The 17250-nt window shown below is 42.2% G+C and overlaps 1 protein-coding gene across 1 annotated transcript in view; it reads left to right on the top strand.

Moving 5' to 3' along the window:
- Positions 1-17250, top strand: part of LOC125456902 (cilia- and flagella-associated protein 47-like) — a 478989-nt gene that overhangs the window by 86415 nt on the left and 375324 nt on the right. Inside the window, exons 23-26 of the mRNA XM_048540417.2 lie at positions 1276-1441; positions 8841-8941; positions 9058-9220; positions 11981-12179. Of these exons, the coding sequence (XP_048396374.2) occupies positions 1276-1441; positions 8841-8941; positions 9058-9220; positions 11981-12179 (629 nt within the window). The remainder of the gene's footprint in view (positions 1-1275; positions 1442-8840; positions 8942-9057; positions 9221-11980; positions 12180-17250) is intronic.

Here is a 17250-nt window from a genome sequence, read left to right as displayed (position 1 = left end):
GAAGTTGTTTATGTTTGGGGAAAGCAAGTAACTGCTCATGCAGTAAATAAGATCTCACTCTACACAGAAACTACTAGGGAAACTCAATTTTAAAGCAATCCCAATGTCTAAAACAGGCCTGTCTGGAATTTGTTGCCCATGCTTAACTGCCCTTGACAAGGTGGTAGTGAGCCTCTGACAACAATCATCCAGCAGGGATCCACAATTGCCAAGGGACCAGACTAAAGTTGGATCAAGGTGATTTTTGGACCATGGGATGGAAGTTGCAGGAAGTGGATTGGAAGCTACAGCAATGGGGTAACTTGCAATGATCTCCATTCCTGATGGTGAATCTCTTGGTCAAGTCCAAGATGCCTGATTACAACGAATATCTCAAGAGGCCATGGACAAATCCGAGAATGTTGCTGGACAGCCATCCAAGGGCATGGAAAACCCATGCATCATTCAGTTAATCTTTGAGCCACCTCCAATACATGGTGGATTTGGAGATGATTCGTGGATTACTAATGATCCTGATGGACTTCCCAATGGTGGCAACCAGGCATCTCGTATTAGACCCTGCCATTTCTGATTTAATCGGAGAGGTTTTTCTGCTGCTGAAAGATTGAAATGAGGCTTCCCCTGTGACTAGGTGGACCTAGTCATCATGTTTCCCAGTGATGGGATGAATTAAATTGAGCCCATTGTCATGAACAATTGGTAATTATTGTTCAATCTGAGGTGACCAGCAGTAAGTTGAAGTCACTGACATAGTTATGCCTTTCCTGCATCTGTGGTTGTTTAACTTGAGTTTAGTTTAGTTTAAACATTGTCAATGTATACAGTAAAACCCTATAAACATCAACAGTTGAAGCCATGCATGTGTATCTTGGTCTTAGTCACAAATGAGCTAATTGGAGACGATGAAGCTCAGAACTGAATTATAGCCACAATGCAGAGAGAAAAGTCCCTCGAGGAAACTATCTTTGTATCGGCCTTACTCTGAAGACATTATTTTTCTCTTGCCTTTTGTATAACTCACCTGTATCTTCAGACCTGTTTAGGTCTCTTCTTGACACAAATTTGATTAAATTTGTTTGGGCTGATAAATAAGAGGTTTTATTTTGGTGCATTGTGCTTATGATTTTGCCAGGAACTTCAGTGTGACTTCACCTTGGCAAAATTGTGCAGGGTTCTGGCTAGCCTGGGTATATTTTGTTGGTTGCTTCCTAAGCAGAAACACCACTCCAGGTTTATGAGAACATTTAAAAAATTATGGAATTTTTTTTACCTTAGGTGGCATCCTATGATTTTAATCTACCTGTGATCATCAATGGGAGTACAACACCATCTCCTCCTCCAAGTTCCGTACCACCTGATCCTTATGATGAAATATCTATAGGTTCTTCTGAAGTACAATTATTGAGTCCTGCTACTCCATCTCGCAGAGTGCAAGCTACTGGTAAGTTCAGTGGAAAGAGACAATGTCAATGCAAGCACTTTTTAAAAATAGTTTCCAACTGTGAGTTTCTCTAGATGCTTTTGCTGAAATGTGATATTTGAAACTTGTGCTCCTTTGCTTCACTAAGTTTTAAAAAAAAATCAGCGTCCTTCGTAATCATTTAAGGGTTGTCTTGAGAAAGGTTTTGTCATGTTAAAGTGAGTTCATGGATTTGCACACAGGCATACAAAAAGAAGGGTGAGAAAAAATCATCTGGCCAGTGTGTCTGGCCTATTCAAGATAATAAAGTGTGAAGCTGGATGAACACAGCAGGCCAAGCAGCATCTCAGGAGCACAAAAGCTGACGTTTCAGGCCTAGACCATTCATCAGAGAGGGGGATGCGGTGAGGGTTCTGGAATAAATAGGGAGAGAGGGGGAGGCGGACCGAAGATGGAGAGAAAAGAAGATAGGTGGAGAGTAGAGTATAGGTGGGGAGGTAGGGAGGGGATAGGTCAGTCCAGGGAAGACGGACAGGTCAAGGAGGTGGGATGAGGTTAGTAGGTAGGAAATGGAGGTGCGGCTTGGGGTGGGAGGAAGGAATGGATGAGAGGAAGAACAGGTTAGGGAGGCAGAGACAGGCTGGGCTGGTTTTGGGATGCAGTGGGGGGAGGGGAGATTTTGAAGCTGGTGAAGTCCACATTGATACCATTGGCTGCAGGGTTCCCAAGCGGAATATGAGTTGCTGTTCCTGCAACCTTCGGGTGGCATCATTGTGGCACTGCAGGAGGCCCATGATGGACATGTCATCCAAAGAATGGGAGGGGGAGTTGAAATGGTTTGCGACTGGGAGGTGCAGTTGTTTATTGCGAACCGAGCAGAGGTGTTCTGCAAAGCGGTCCCCAAGCCTCCCGCTTGGTTTCCCCAATGTAGAGGAGGCCACACTGGGTACAATGGATACAATATACCACATTGGCAGATGTGCAGGTGAACCTCTGCTTAATATGGAAAGTCATCTTAGGGCCTGGGATAGGGGTGAGGGAGGAGGTGTGGGGGCAAGTGTAGCACTTCCTGCGGTTGCAGGGGAAGGTGCCGGGTGTGGTGGGGTGTCCTGCAGTGCCACAATGATGCCACCCGAAGGTTGCAAGAACAGCAACTCATAATCCGCTTGGGAACTCTGCATCCCAATGGTATCAATGTGGACTTCACCAGCTTCAAAATCTCCGCTTCCCCCACCGCATCCCAAAACCAGCCCAGTTCGTCCCTTCCCCCCACTGCACCACACAACCAGCCCAGCTCTTCCCCTCCCCCCACTGCATCCCAAAACCAGCCCAGCCTGTGTCTGCCTCCCTAACCTGTTCTGCCTCTCACCCATCCCTTCCTCCCACCCCAAGCCGCACCTCCATTTCCTACCTACTAACCTCATCCCACCTCTTTGACCTGTCCGTCTTCTCTGGACTGACCTATCCCCTCCCTACCTCCCCACCTATACTCTACTCTCCACCTATCTTCTTTTCTCTCCATCGTTGGTCCGCCTCCCCCTCTCTCCTATTTATTCCAGAACCCTCACACCATCCCCCTCTCTGATGAATGGTCTAGGCCCAAAACATCAGCTTTTGTGCTCCTGAGATGCTGCTTAGCCGGCTGTGTTCATCCAGCTTCACACTTTATTATCTTGGATTCTCCAGCATCTGCAGTTCCCATTATCACTGTCTGGCCTATCCAGTTCACTTTGAAACCTAATTATTAAAAAACCAAATCCTTTGCAGCAGTCTTTAAGCTCAAGGACCTGTGATTTCCAGGATCCAATTTGCTTCTTTTTCTCAGAGCAAGACTTTACATCTGCATTCCTCTAATCCATGGGAAATAACATTGAGGTTTGAATAAGTAAACTGGCAGCTCCTCTACTGCTTCTCTCGTACTTTCCCTTAAATACAGAAGCAGCTGGTAACTGTATCAATAGATACTTCAGTCTTGCTTTTCCCTGGATTTGCTGTTCCAGATCAAACCATTTAAACTTTGGATTGTTAAAACTGTGCCAAATATCAAGAGAACTGCTCTCTAAATTGGTTGCATAGTTACTATTCTTACTCTTACTGTTGCACTGGATGCTATTATGCATGCTGAGAATCCCTTCGAAATAACTCTATCCAACTGCCTTAAAACCATTTTAGCTTCCTCTGATAATCAATAAACCTCCCTTTTCTGACAGCTACATCTGTACCTCCTCTTTTGCGTGTAAAGTTTTCAGCTGCCCCTTTTCTAATCTGATCCATTTTGGATTCCCTTGTGCCTTTGAACCTGCACTTCAGATACATTTATTTTCCAACTTATTGCAACAAAGTTTTTAATGGAATCACGTTAATACACTATTTTCTGTATTCATCCTTTACTGTTAATATATTTTTAAAAATTTCTTGACTGTAATGTTTTGTGTATTTTATAAAGTAGACTCTATTGATCCTCATCATTGAAGCTCCATAAAATGTTGCTACTATCATCAGCTGCCTTGCATTCCCTTAACCTAATTTTCCATAACTTGTTCTATCAAGGATTGACTTCCCATCCTTTGTGGCCTTTCAGAAGGTGGATATGGACCTTCTTCCTGAACCCCTGGGGTGAATACAGTTACTTCTGTAGTGCTGTTAGATCAGACGTTCTCAAAACTTATCCCTGCAATGTTGAAAGAACAACGATGTATGTCCAATTCGGGAAAATGTGTGATTCTCAGGCGCTGAAGGTCATGAGTTTTAGATATGTATCAAAGAAGCCTTGGCACATCACAAAATTATTCTGTGGATTGTGTACACTGCAGTTATAGTACTTTGGTGGTCAAGAGGGTGTACATTTCCATCAGCAGATGATTGCCAATCAAATGGACTGCCTTTTCCTGGATGGTGTTAAGCATTTGAATATTGTTACAGATGAGTCCATCCAGGCAAGTGCAGAGCATTCCATGACAACGCTGCCTTCTGCAATTCAGGTCATCAGGAGTTGCATTAATTGCTGCAAAATACTCAGCGTCTGGCCTGTATTAATAAGTAAGATACCTAAGTAATGTGCCCTATTGAATTTTTTGTCAGTGCTGACCACCAGAATGTTAATGGTGGACAAAGAAGGCCATAGAATCCCTACAGTGTGGAAACAGGCCCTTCAGCCCTAAAGTCCAAACTGACCCTTGGAGCATCCCACCCAGACCCACTTCTTTATAACCCACCTAAGCTACACACCCCTGAACACTATGGGCAATTTAGTTTGGCAAATGCACCTGCACATGTTTGGATTGTGAGAGGAGAGCAGAGCACCCTGAGGAAACCCATGCAGACACAGGGAGAATGTGCAAACTCCACACAGACAGTCACCCAAGAATTGAACCCGGGTCCCTGGGGCTGTGAGGCAGCAATGCTAACCACTGAGCCACCATGCTGCTCAAAACTACTACATCTTAGTAGTTACTGTCATTGAATATCAAGGGGTACTTGTTGGAATTTATCGCTGAAATTGTCATTGCTAGGCACTTTTATGAACTTGAGCACATGTGAAAAGAAAGTGGAGTATGTCATTCATTCCCTAGTCTGTTGCATCATTCTATTATATGTTGATTGATATGTGTGTGGCCTCAACTCTAGATTCTCATCTACACTCAATAACCATTAACTCTTTGTTAGTCAAAACCAATGTCCCTCCACCTTAAAAATGTTATATGATCCCACCTGCACTGTTATCTGGAGAGGAGACTTCTAAAGACTCATGATCCACTGAGAAAGATGTGCACTGTTTACAAAATAGAAGAGTCGTTCCTAGGCTAGTTCAAAGAAAGAGATTTTGACAAAGCATTTCTGAACCACCCTTGATTTCCTTTTGGGCAAGTTATTCCCGATCTCCAAATTTTCCACAATTTTCTGTGTGTGTACAAAGCATTGAATACCCCTTTACACCAATGTAGAATCTCTCTGCAGTTTAAGTGTGCTCCTGTATGGTGTAACAAACTCTATAATGACAGTAAAATCAATGTAAAAATAAGTATTTGGAGCCAGGGACAGCATGAAAACAAGCCCTATGGTCCAACTCGTCCACGCTGACCAGATATCCTCAATTAATCTGGTCACATCTGACAGCATTTCTTCAAAGTATTGTTACATTGTATCATTCATAGAAAAATAAGACCGATCTTAAAGTAAATAGTGTTCTATTTTCTTCAACTGAAGTTCTCCATATTGATCAATTCCAATTGAAAAATATATTTTGAAAATTTGTACAATTTTAAAATTTATCCCAGTTATCTGTTTCTTAGCTGGTGACTATTCATCATAAACTGAGTATTAAACGTGAAATTGCTCTGATCTACTGCATTTAATTTTGGATCAACGAAGCTTGGAGAAAATGCATTGCCCCTCCCTAGTCCCACTATTCCACTGTCCGTAAGATGTATTTAGATGTTTTACCCAGTTATCGATATGGCCAATTATATACTTTTTCCTCTTTTAGTTGGTAACAAATAGTCTCCAATTCATCACGGTTTCAGCTGGAATACTCCAAGCTGTTAAACCCTCAGGTATGGAGGAATGAACTGGCTCCACTTCTATATTTATCCACCGTCTTGCCTGATTTCAACATAGATAATTTAAAAAGGATCCATTCCTTTGTTGATCCCTTTCTCCCAGATCAAAACGAACTGGTGTATAATATTAGGGTTTCAGGTCATCATGTAACATAGTTAAGAATAAAACAGACATCAACCATTCCTTAATAGCAACAAAATTATCAATTTATTAGTGCATATATTAATCTAATATGTTATCTATTTATTACAAACAGGACTTATTTGACAAAGATCTAAAGCAGATTAGCACAGTTTAAAATATGAATGCATAAATATCTTTTCTTCCTTCAAAATACTCCAACTCACCAATTAGAAGAAATATAAGGGAACTTCCTCAGCAGAGAAGATGCTTGAATCTGGGATCTTGAGATGTTGAGAAAATATCTTCTCAGGGAGAACAGCTGATTCAGTTTTTCAGCTTTCACATGGAATGCTTGAGGACCTCTGGAAGGCCATAGACACATCACTTTCAATAAGTTCAAAGAGTTAGCTGAATGCCCTACCTTTCTAGTGGGAGAAGGAATTACTTTTCCTTTTGAAAAGAATTCCCTGTACCTCTCGGGTATCTTGTTCAATTCCCCCACACTCTTAGTTGTGCTTGTATTTGGCCTCGCAGTCAAACATACAATCTATCATATTCTTGGTCATTAACTTTCCTTTATGATGAAACCACCAAGTTCCCACATATAACTTCTAGCAAGCTGTAAAGGATGTGCCCAACCTTGTGTCAATGGAAACACTTTGCCTGTTGGACATCAATTCCACTCACAACATTTTCCTTACTGGCATCAGGATGAGACCTTGCAGTATTCCCTGCTATGCATTCTCATCCCTGGTTACTTGCCTTCTTTTCACCCACCCACCTGCTATTCCTCTTTGGTTTATAAGCATGACAGAGAAAGGGTTTGGACTTGTGGACAAACTTACAATCATAAGTCATATCCGCTGACTGTTGGTGTCTTCTGATTTTCTGTTTGTGTTCTTATTAATGGAAAGAGTGAACTTTTAAATGCATCCAAGTGAAATATTTCCCCAAGGATCCTGTGTGTAGTTTCTACTTTTAATGCCCACATTGCAGTGATCAAAGTTATTTTTTCTTTGCCCTCTCAAATTTGATGTGTCTACTGAGACTACGTTTGAATGTTTGAAATTTCTGCCTGTAAGTCTCCTGAACTAACTTGTGTATACCCAGAATAGCCTTTTCTTTCATATCATAATCTGTTAAAGCATCCTCAGAAAGCATGGCACAAAATTCATGAACTTTGACATTCCATGGCTTTGTGTAAGTTGTGTCCAGCTTTGTTTTGGACACCTCATCTGTTTAGCTATCATTCCAAAAGAAATAGTAACTGCATCCACATTTATCCAACATTCTAACTTTTCAAAATGCTGTCTTCTCCTTTTATTCTCTACAGTGCCATTTGCTCCACAGATTCAAGTTTTCTCATTTCTACTTCTCTTTTCTGTTCATGTTTCCTTTTCTTTTCTTTCCTATTCCTATTGCATTATAATAACTCCACTTCTAATTGCACATTGCTGACTTTGGGTTATCCCATAAGAAGCCCAATTTTATGCAACAACTGAGGTTGCATATCTTTCTCTCACTCTGTCTCATCCCACTGCTACACTGGCTGCAACGCATTTTTAAATGTTTTGCCTAGATATCAATGTGGCTAATAATATCGTGTGAAGCTGGATGAACACAGTGGGCCAAGCAGCATCAGAGGAGCAGGAAAGCTTGATGTTTCAGATCGGGATCCCGACCCAAAACGTCGAGCTTTCCTGCTCCTCTGATGCTGCTTGGCCCGCTGTGTTCATCCAGCTTCTCACCGTGTTATGTCAGATTCTCCAGCATCGGCAGTTCCTACTATCTCTGTCTGATAATATCCTTTATTTATGTCAGGATCACAGTAAAAAGATCCATCAATCAAGTATATTTAATCAACAACAAAATTATTAATTTAAGATGTAAGACTTGATCAATGAAGATGCAAAGCTAATTAACACAATTCTGAAATATAGAAATACAAATATTTACAATTCTAAGCAACCAACATGCACATGTAGACACACACACCAGTTAATGGAAGAGAAATGAAACTTTTGCGGAGGCTAACTTTGTAAAAAAACTTTGGCCAAACAATTATTCATTCTCAGGAATAAAAATATAAAAATGAAATATCCCATATAACTTTCAGTCTGGAATTCTTGCACATGTAGGTAGGTGTTACGAGACACAGATGGTTGACCTTAGATTATGCATTTGCCCTTGGAATCTTTTTACCCACAGTTCTTTCAAGAGCTATCAAGAGGAGGTCTTCTTGATGCTCCTCAGGGAGAATAGCTGCTTCAGTTTGCAGCTCCCTCAGAGAACTTTGCATTTCTCCCAAAGATGGCAGAGGCTGAGCTGGAGGTCTTCTGTCATGAACACCACAGCAGAGCTCCAAACTGTTCTGAAGTACCATAATTAACTCAGCCATTTGCTAATGTCATGTGACTTCCAACAAGTTTTTTTTATAAAATGTGCCCTATCAGTGACCCTTTTCAAAAAAAATCGTCTAGGTATTTCCTCAATATTTTAAAATGAATTAATTTTTGCAATCTACTAGATATGAATAATTTAAAAATGTTAATAATGGAAATATTTTGGAACAATATTTAATTGATTCATTAAGGACTGTTTTTATTTTCTACTATTTTATATGCAGCATTTACTTTTTATACATTCACTTTCTTTTGCATTTGTTAAATTGCTAAATTGGTTTTCTGTCTTTCCACAAAGCAGATGATCACTAGCGCAATGATCTTTTATCTTTCAGTACTTTGTCCACCACTTGAGCTCTCAGATACCAAATTGGAATTCTCACTTCTGCCGGGATATAATGATATGGGTGCTATCGTAGCTGATCCATTTGTAAAAGTACAGTATATCATGATTACTATGAATATATTCTCATTTTATTTTGCCTTCATAATCATGAAGTGGCATATTCTCTGTCCTTCTTTAAAAGTTATCTTTTTTGTCATTTCTTTTAGAAAATTGAGATCCACAACACTTCCTCCAAAGAAATAAAGTGGTTGTTTGATTTGGACAGTCAACAAAATTCTGCCCTTGAAGATGGCACTTTTAGAATCTTTCAATACTATGGAAGTCTTAAACCAGGAGAAAGGCATTGCATTACAATTGGCTTTTGCCCACGTAAGTCTTTACAATAAAATTAATTTAAAAATTTTCCGCAGCAGAAATCAACAAAATACATTTGAAATTTTTAGCCAGTGCTTAAGGGCTAATTCTCTTGCACAACTACCTGACACAATTTCAAAGTAGTTGTCTTAGTTTTCTTTGAATATAAATTCATTCATTTGGTCTCTGGATTGCATTTTATTTATTTTGAGGAAAAATTTATATTTGCTTTTGAAGTAGCTGTTTCGTAGTCCTTGTAGTTGGCATGAAAGCTGGTTTGCAATGCAGAGTTATTGCAAACTCTGTAATCCTCAATTCTTTCTCCAGCTCAAGATAACATGAATGTCCCATTTTCTCAACCTTATCCCTCACCCAAAGCATGGTGACCATCAGGTTAAAATCACAACCAGTCATCTCTCTCGAATGAGGCAGCAGTCCAGTGGTCTTTTGGGACTATGGTGAATTTATTGATCAAGAACTAGGAAGTTTGCCTCTTTAAGGTAAATTGTAACAAGTTAAATGCTGCATGAAAATACCATCTAGTGAGGAAGAGGACTTAACATCATGACAGTTTCAAGACACTGCTACATCAAATAATGAATTAAAAAGAATATACTGACTGGCACTGAATTGAATGTCTTTCAATATTGCAGCAACTTTTACTATTTGCAATACTGTATATAAACAATGAACCCACAATATACCACACAATATGCCACAAATTGTGGTATCAAGTATTTGATAACTGATAATTATTGTCTAAATTTAATACGTATACATCCATGAGGAATATGTGACTGAAATATTTTAAACATGCAAATGACGACTCCCTACCGATGTATTTTAATTGAGCAAGAATATATTGACTTTTGTTTTAGTTTTCATGACTGAAAACCATAAATTTTAGAAGACCTTTTGTAGGCCTCTGACCTTTCTCCCTGTGTCACTGATAATTTGAATATTGGGGCATGAGATTGTGCTCCATAATTCTGCTGGCGCAAACACTGGAAGTACAAAATGGACTGTACTTCTAGTCAATGATAATGGGAACTGCAGATGCTGGAGAATCCAAGACGACAAAGTGTGAAGCTGGATGAACACAGCAGGCCAAACAGCATCTCAGGAGCACAAAAGCTAACGTTTCGGGCCCAGACCCTTCATCAGAGAGGGGGATGGGAACAGGGTTCTGGAATAAATAGGGAGAGCGGGGGAGACGGACCAAAGATGGAGAGAAAAGAAGATAGGTGGAGAGGAGAGTATACGTGGGGAGGTAGGGAGGGGACAGGTCAGTCCAGGGAAGACAGACAGGTCAAGGAGGTGGGATGAGGTAGTAGGTAGGAAATGGAGGTGTGGCTTGAGGTGGGAGGAAGGGATGGGTGAGAGGAAGAACAGGTTAGGGAAGCGGAGACAGGCTGGGCTGGTTTTGTGATGCAGTGGGGGGAGGGGAAGAATTGGGCTGGTTTTGGGATGCGGTGGGGGAAGGGGAGATTTTGAAGCCTGTGAAGTCCACATTGATACCATTGGGCTGCAGGGTTCCCAAGCAGAATATGAGTTGCTGTTCCTGCAACCTTCGGGTGGCATCATTGTGGCACTGCAGGAGGCCCATGATGGGCATGTTGTCTAAGGAATGGGAGGGGGAGTTAAAATAGTTCGCGACTGGGAGGTGCAGTTGTTTATTGTGAACCGAGCGGAGGTGTTCTGCAAAGCGGTCCCCAAGCCTCCGCTTGGTTTCCCCAATGTAGAGGAAGCCACACCGGGTACAATGGATACAGTATACCACATTGGCAGATGTGCAGGTGAACATCTGCTTAATATGGAAAGTCATCTTGGGGCCTGGGATGGGGGTGAGGGAGGAGGTGTGGGGGCAAATGTAGCACTTCCTGCGGTTGCAGGGGAAGGTGCTAGCTGTGGTGGGGTTGGAGGGGAGTGTGGAGCGGACAAGGGAGTCATGGAGAGAGTGGTCTCTCCGGAAGGCAGACAAGGGTGGGGATGGAAAAATGGCTTGGGTGGTGGGGTCAGATTGTAGATGGCGGAAGTGTCGGAGGATGATGCATTGTATCCGGAGGTTGGTGGGGTGGTATGTGATAACGAGGGGACTCCTCTGGGGCCGGTTGTGGCGGGGGCGGGGCGTGAGGGATGTGTGGCGGGAAATGCGGGAGACGCGGTCAAGGGCGTTCTCGACCACTGCGGGGGGAAAGTTGCGGTCCTTGAAGAACGTGGACATCTGGGATGTGCGGGAGTGGAATGACTCTTTTTGGGAGCAGATGCGGCAGAGGCAGAGGAATTGGGAATAGGGGATGGAATTTTTGCAGGAGGGTCGGTAGGAGGAGGTGTATTCTAGGTAGCTGTGAGGGTCAGTGGGCTTGAAATGGGCATCAGTTTCTAGCTGCTTGCCTGAGATGGAGACTGAGACATCCGGGAAGGTGAGGGATGTGTTGGAGATGGCCCAGGTGAACTTGAGGTTGGAGTGGTTGACCAACACCTTCCACCCCAACCTTTTGTATTTCAATTTCATGAGCTGCAATGGTGAGATTTGAACCTATATCCCTAGAATCATTTGGCCTAGTAATGTAGATTATTCATCGAGTGGCATTACCACTTTTCCACCATCACTGCCTACACCTTTGCTCCATAATTGCTTGATGTTTTGAATAAAGTTTAAAGTTTGCTAATCTCTCTGTTGAGAGTGATGTTAAGATTGTGGTGGTTGGGGGCACTGTATTTTAAGGACCCACAAATATTTTTGCATTATTTCTGTGCTTATTTACTTTTCAGGGTGTCCAGGCAAATATAGATGTGACATACCCATGTTCATTAATGAGGACAGAACTACCCCATATCGAGTAATCACTTTGATTGGTGTTATACACACCCCAAAATTGTTCATCGATCCCCCCTTTGTGATCCTGAACCCAGTTCCTCTGGGGACGGAGATATCAACAACAGTCCAAATTACTTGTTTGGACTATCTAAGGTTGGATTTTGATTTAATTTGTTTTACTTTGAGCCTGAGTCCTAAACATTATTTATGTTGTTACTTTACCATCGACTTCATCAAATGACGCAAAAACTATTAGAGAAGAAACTCAGATAAGAAGAAAATTTGAGAGCTACTGAAATTTGAAATAAATATTTCAATATTTCGAAGAAATATAATTAACATTTTGTAAGCACACGTTTATCAGATGTCTTAACAGGGATTTTTTTTACCTTGGTTTGCTCTTTGAAAGTTGTAAGGACGTGTTATGTATATGGCACTCATTGTTTATGTGATGAAATATACAGGGTGACCAAGAACAACATAATTTTGCAGTCCCTCATATGACATTTGTAAACTGCTTTTATAGCGTCTGATGCTATTGCTTACTTCTGACAATTCATAATTGATCTTCAAAATCTGGTGATGCTTTCATTTTTTTGCAAACAAACCAAACTTTGTGTCATAATTTTGAGTTTTTTTTTGGTAACATTTGGTTATAGATAAAATCTACAAACTCATGTCACAATTTCAATATGTTTATTTATAATTAGTTGAATCATTTAAAACATATTTTTATATATAAAATTACTGCAATTGAAACCACCTTTGCCTGAAAAAGCATTGTAGTTTTCAAACTTACGAGTTTTCATAAAACATTGCATTTTCATAGCTTTATTTCTGTAACTTTTTTGGTAAAGGAGCTTGGTTGTTTAATATCTTGGTTTATTTATTTATTTGAAAAGTGTAGCCTGTGATAGGCTGTAACCTGTAACCTGTAACCTGTACCATAGATCTGTGATAAGACTTCTCCAGTATGGAGAATCTGCCAGCGGCAGATAAATTAAAATTAACGTTGTACTTTTTTTCAAATAGAAAGTCATGGGTATAATAAATAACAGAGTACTTATTCGGGTCTAGGCCCGAAACATCAGCTTTTGTGCTCCTGAGATGCTGCTTGGCCTGCTGTGTTCATCCAGCTACACACTTTGTTATCCAGAGTACTTATTACATCTACTTAATTTCTTCTGATTTCAAGCATTTTAACTTCTGTAGAGCAGATGGAGCCAAACAGAGTCAGCAAGGAGAGCAGTAGAATTTTAGTTCTGCCAACACCGTTGCTTTCCCTTCCCCTCATTCCATGGCTGACTAACACAGATCTACCTGCTCTTCCACCTCCAACCTCGTCTTGTGGCATTACCTTGTTTCCTTTATCTTCCACCACTAAATTACCTGTGTTTCCAACTATATTACCAATTGACATGCAAAGCTTGTCAGGGATGTGCATTTATACTAAAAATGAGGGAAAATAGGGAGAGAAGGAAGAAATGAAATCAAAATGAAATTGGACGGGAAAATAAGACAATCCACCCGCTGTGGTGCGCACCTTTCTTCAAAGTCAAATTAGTTTCCGCCCATCCCATAGCGTTCTCAAAATCGAGGAACTCCACTCAAGATCAGCCAAAATTCAGCATCATTCCCCTTCCTAAACCCAACACCATCTCTCTTTTGTCACCTCTCTCCTGCTTTATTCCCCTGCTTCTTTTGAAGAATTTAGGTGACTGTTTTGTATCTTCTTTAATGGTTTGGAACAGTACTGTTGACATGGAGGCAGGAAACAGGAGCTGGGTCTGTTTTTCGAGTCAGAAATTAGTGGAAAACTGACTAAAATTGGGATGTTCGAAGGTGTGATCCCTTAATTGATTTGGAGATGCATTTCCTGCCCACTTCGAGCCAGTGGAAGTGGAAAGACAGTGGACAACATTAAAGTGGGACTCATATAGTCATCCTTGAACAGTCTTCACTGAGGCTGCTCGTATCCCTGATGAAGGTATCTGTGGTTTATCCCATAGTCTTTCACAGAACCAAGAGGAAGTACACTATCAGAGGGGTGAAGAAGGCAGGTTCCAAGGGCAGGGCAGCCGATTGCTTCATCCTGTCCACTTAGGTTTCACAATCAGGGAGAGAAGAGCAGTCATTTTTTGTGACACTGGCAGATGGAAGCCTGTTAAAATGCTTGTGGAAAACATATGACAATACAGTGTTGACCATTTGTAAAGTTTGACCTACTTTGATTATTCCTGAAAATTGTGATATCAGATTTATTATTAATAGGATAAGCTTCTCACGTGCAATGTTATGGGAGATTTCTATAATAGAATTCCTGTATTCTTGAATATGAACCTAAAAGATTTGATGATGGCACTCCTTTATTCTGATACAAAATGTGTGTCAAGGTGTTCGGTTTGGCTACTTGCTCATTTCATTTGAAAGTATGGCAGCTGCTATACAGTGAAAGGCAGAAAGTGGCTTATGCCTGAGGCTGACATAAAGACCTTAATGCCTGTTTGAGACCCTATAGAACATAGAACGTAGAACAGTACAGCACAGAACAGGCCCTTCAGCCCACGATGTTGTGTCGACCATTGATCCTCATGTATGCACCCTCAAATTTCTGTGACCATATGCATGTCCAGCAGTCTCTTAAATGTCCCCAATGACCTTGCTTCCACAACTGCTGCTGGCAACGCATTCCATGCTCTCACAACTCTCTGTGTATATTTTGTGTTTACTATGGAATAGCTCTAAAGTGACTGCTGCAGGCTACCACCAAAACAATGAGTTTAAGAATCTGAATTGTTCAAGTGGGAGAATCCTATACATTACTCCAGATCCCCCTCATTCCCCATCACTCCCCCACCCTTCCCTCCTCAGATCCATCTTACTCAATTCTTCACCTGATGTGTATGCTCCTTCTTGATCACTCCCTCCTATATGCTACTTGAGTGTTATTGTTGGCAAAACATGCAGAGGTTATTTAAAAAACACATAGGTCATAGCTCCTGTCTCAGGCACCACTTCTGAAGCTTTACACTTTACCTTGATTCTTTGAATTTTATGTTTAGATTATTCTTAACATCGACTGCTAACTCTCACCCCAGTACAGTATTTCGCTGAAATTGATTTTGATTTCATGAAGACAGCAATCTGTTATTTGTTGGAAAATTGAATAACTTTGTTGAAGTGAGAGGAGAATACGACCCGTAAGCACATCTATGCATTTTCCAATATCACTGGATATCCCAAAACAATTTACAACCAATTAAACATTTCTAAACTCAAATAAACAAGTTTAGCATTGTATTCAGAGATAGTAAGAACTGCCAATGTTGAAGTCTGAGATAACAGAGTGTGGAGCTGGACGAACACAGCAGGCCAGGCAACATCAGAGGAGCAGGAAAGCTGACATTTTGGGTCAGGACCCTTCTTCAGAAATGGGGGAAGAGAAGCGGGCTCAGAAATAAATAGAGACTCAGGGGGGAGCGGTGATAGCAGGTCGGTAGTGGTGGGGATTGATCAGTGAAGTGGGAGGAGCGGATAGGTGGGAGAGAAGATGGACAGGTCAATGAGGCGGGGCTGAGAGGGGAGGCTGGTCTTGGGATGAGGTCAGGAGTGGGGAAACTTTGAAGTTGGTAAAGTCCACATTGAGACCATTGGTTTTTAGGGTCCCAGGGCGGAATATGAGGTGTTATTCCTCCAGTTTCTGGGTGGAATTGTTGTGACACTGGAGGAGGCCCAGAATGGACATATCGTCCAGGGAGTGGGAGGGGGAGTTGAAGTGGTTTGTGACTGGGAGGTGTTGTTTGTCACAAGCCGAGCGTGGATGCTCTACAAAGCAGTCTCCGAGCCTCCACTTGGTCTCACCGATGTAGAGGAGGCCGCGTCAGGAACAGCGGATACAATAGACCACATTAGCAGATGTCCAGGTGAACATCTGTTTGATGTGGATGGTTTTTTTGTGGCCTGGGATGGAGGTGAGGGGAAGGTGTAGGGGCAGGTGTAGCACCTCCTGCGGTTGGAGGGAAAGGTGCTGGAGGTAATGGGGCTTGTGGGAGTGTGGAGCAGATGAGGGAGTCATGGACAGCGTGGTCCCTCCAGAAGGCAGATAAGGATGGGGAGGGAAATATATTCTTCATAGTGGGGTCAGATTGCAGTGGAAGTAGCTCCCTTGAGGGAGGTCCCAGGAGGAGCTTGAACAGTTCATCAACTTTACTAACTTCTTCCACCGCAACCTCAAATTCCCTCTTCTGCAGCTACACTGGCACTATCCCTCACCTCTTCCTGTGCTACATCGATGACTGTATTGGCACTGCCTCGTGTTCCCATGAGGAGCTCGAACAGTTCAACTTTATAAACACCTTCCACTCCAACCTCAAGTTCACCTGGACCATCACTGATGTAACGGTGGGGATTGTCCTCTCTCCTTCCTGCACCTCTCTGTCTCCAACCCTGGTGACCACCTTGAAACTGATATCTATTTCAGGCCCACTGACTCCCACAGCTACCTAGACTATGCCTCCTCTCACCCACCTTCCTGCAAGAATACAATCTCCTACTTCCAATTCTGCCGTCTCCGCCGCATCTGCTCCCAAGGTGAGGACTTCCACTCCCAAATATTCCATATGTCCTCGTATTTCAAGGACCACGACTCCCATCACCACGCCCCACCCCCACCGCAGTGGTCGAAAACCCCCTTGACCACATCTATTGCGTTTTTCACACCTCAGCCCTCACAACTCCTCCCTGCAATAAAAACACAGATAGAATTCCTCTTGTTGTCACATATCACCCCATTAACCTCTGGATTCAATGCATTATTCTCCACCATATGTGCCACCTGCAATCTGACCCCACGACACAGGATATATTTCCCTCCCTACCCTTATCTGTCTTCTGGAGGGAGCACTCTCTCTGTGACTCCCTCATCAGCTCCACACTCCCCACCAGCTCCACCTCACCCGGCACCTTTACCTGCAACTGCAGGAGATTCTACACCTGTCCCTACGCCTCCCCCTTCACCCCCATCCCAGCCCCAAAAAAGCCTTCCACATCAAACAGATATTCACCTGCACACCCACTAATGTGGCCCATTGTATCCGCTGTACCCGATGTGGCCTCCTCTACATTGCTGAGACCAAGCGGAAGCTCGGAGACTGCTTTGTGGAGCACCTACGTGCTGTTCACAACAAACGACAACACCTCCCAGTTGTGAATCACTTCAACTCCC

Source organism: Stegostoma tigrinum, chromosome 12 (assembly GCF_030684315.1).
Source record: "Stegostoma tigrinum isolate sSteTig4 chromosome 12, sSteTig4.hap1, whole genome shotgun sequence".
Taxonomy (NCBI): Eukaryota; Metazoa; Chordata; class Chondrichthyes; order Orectolobiformes; family Stegostomatidae; genus Stegostoma; species Stegostoma tigrinum.
Note: the sequence above shows the minus strand (reverse complement) of the source record. Positions and strands in the feature narration are given on the sequence as shown.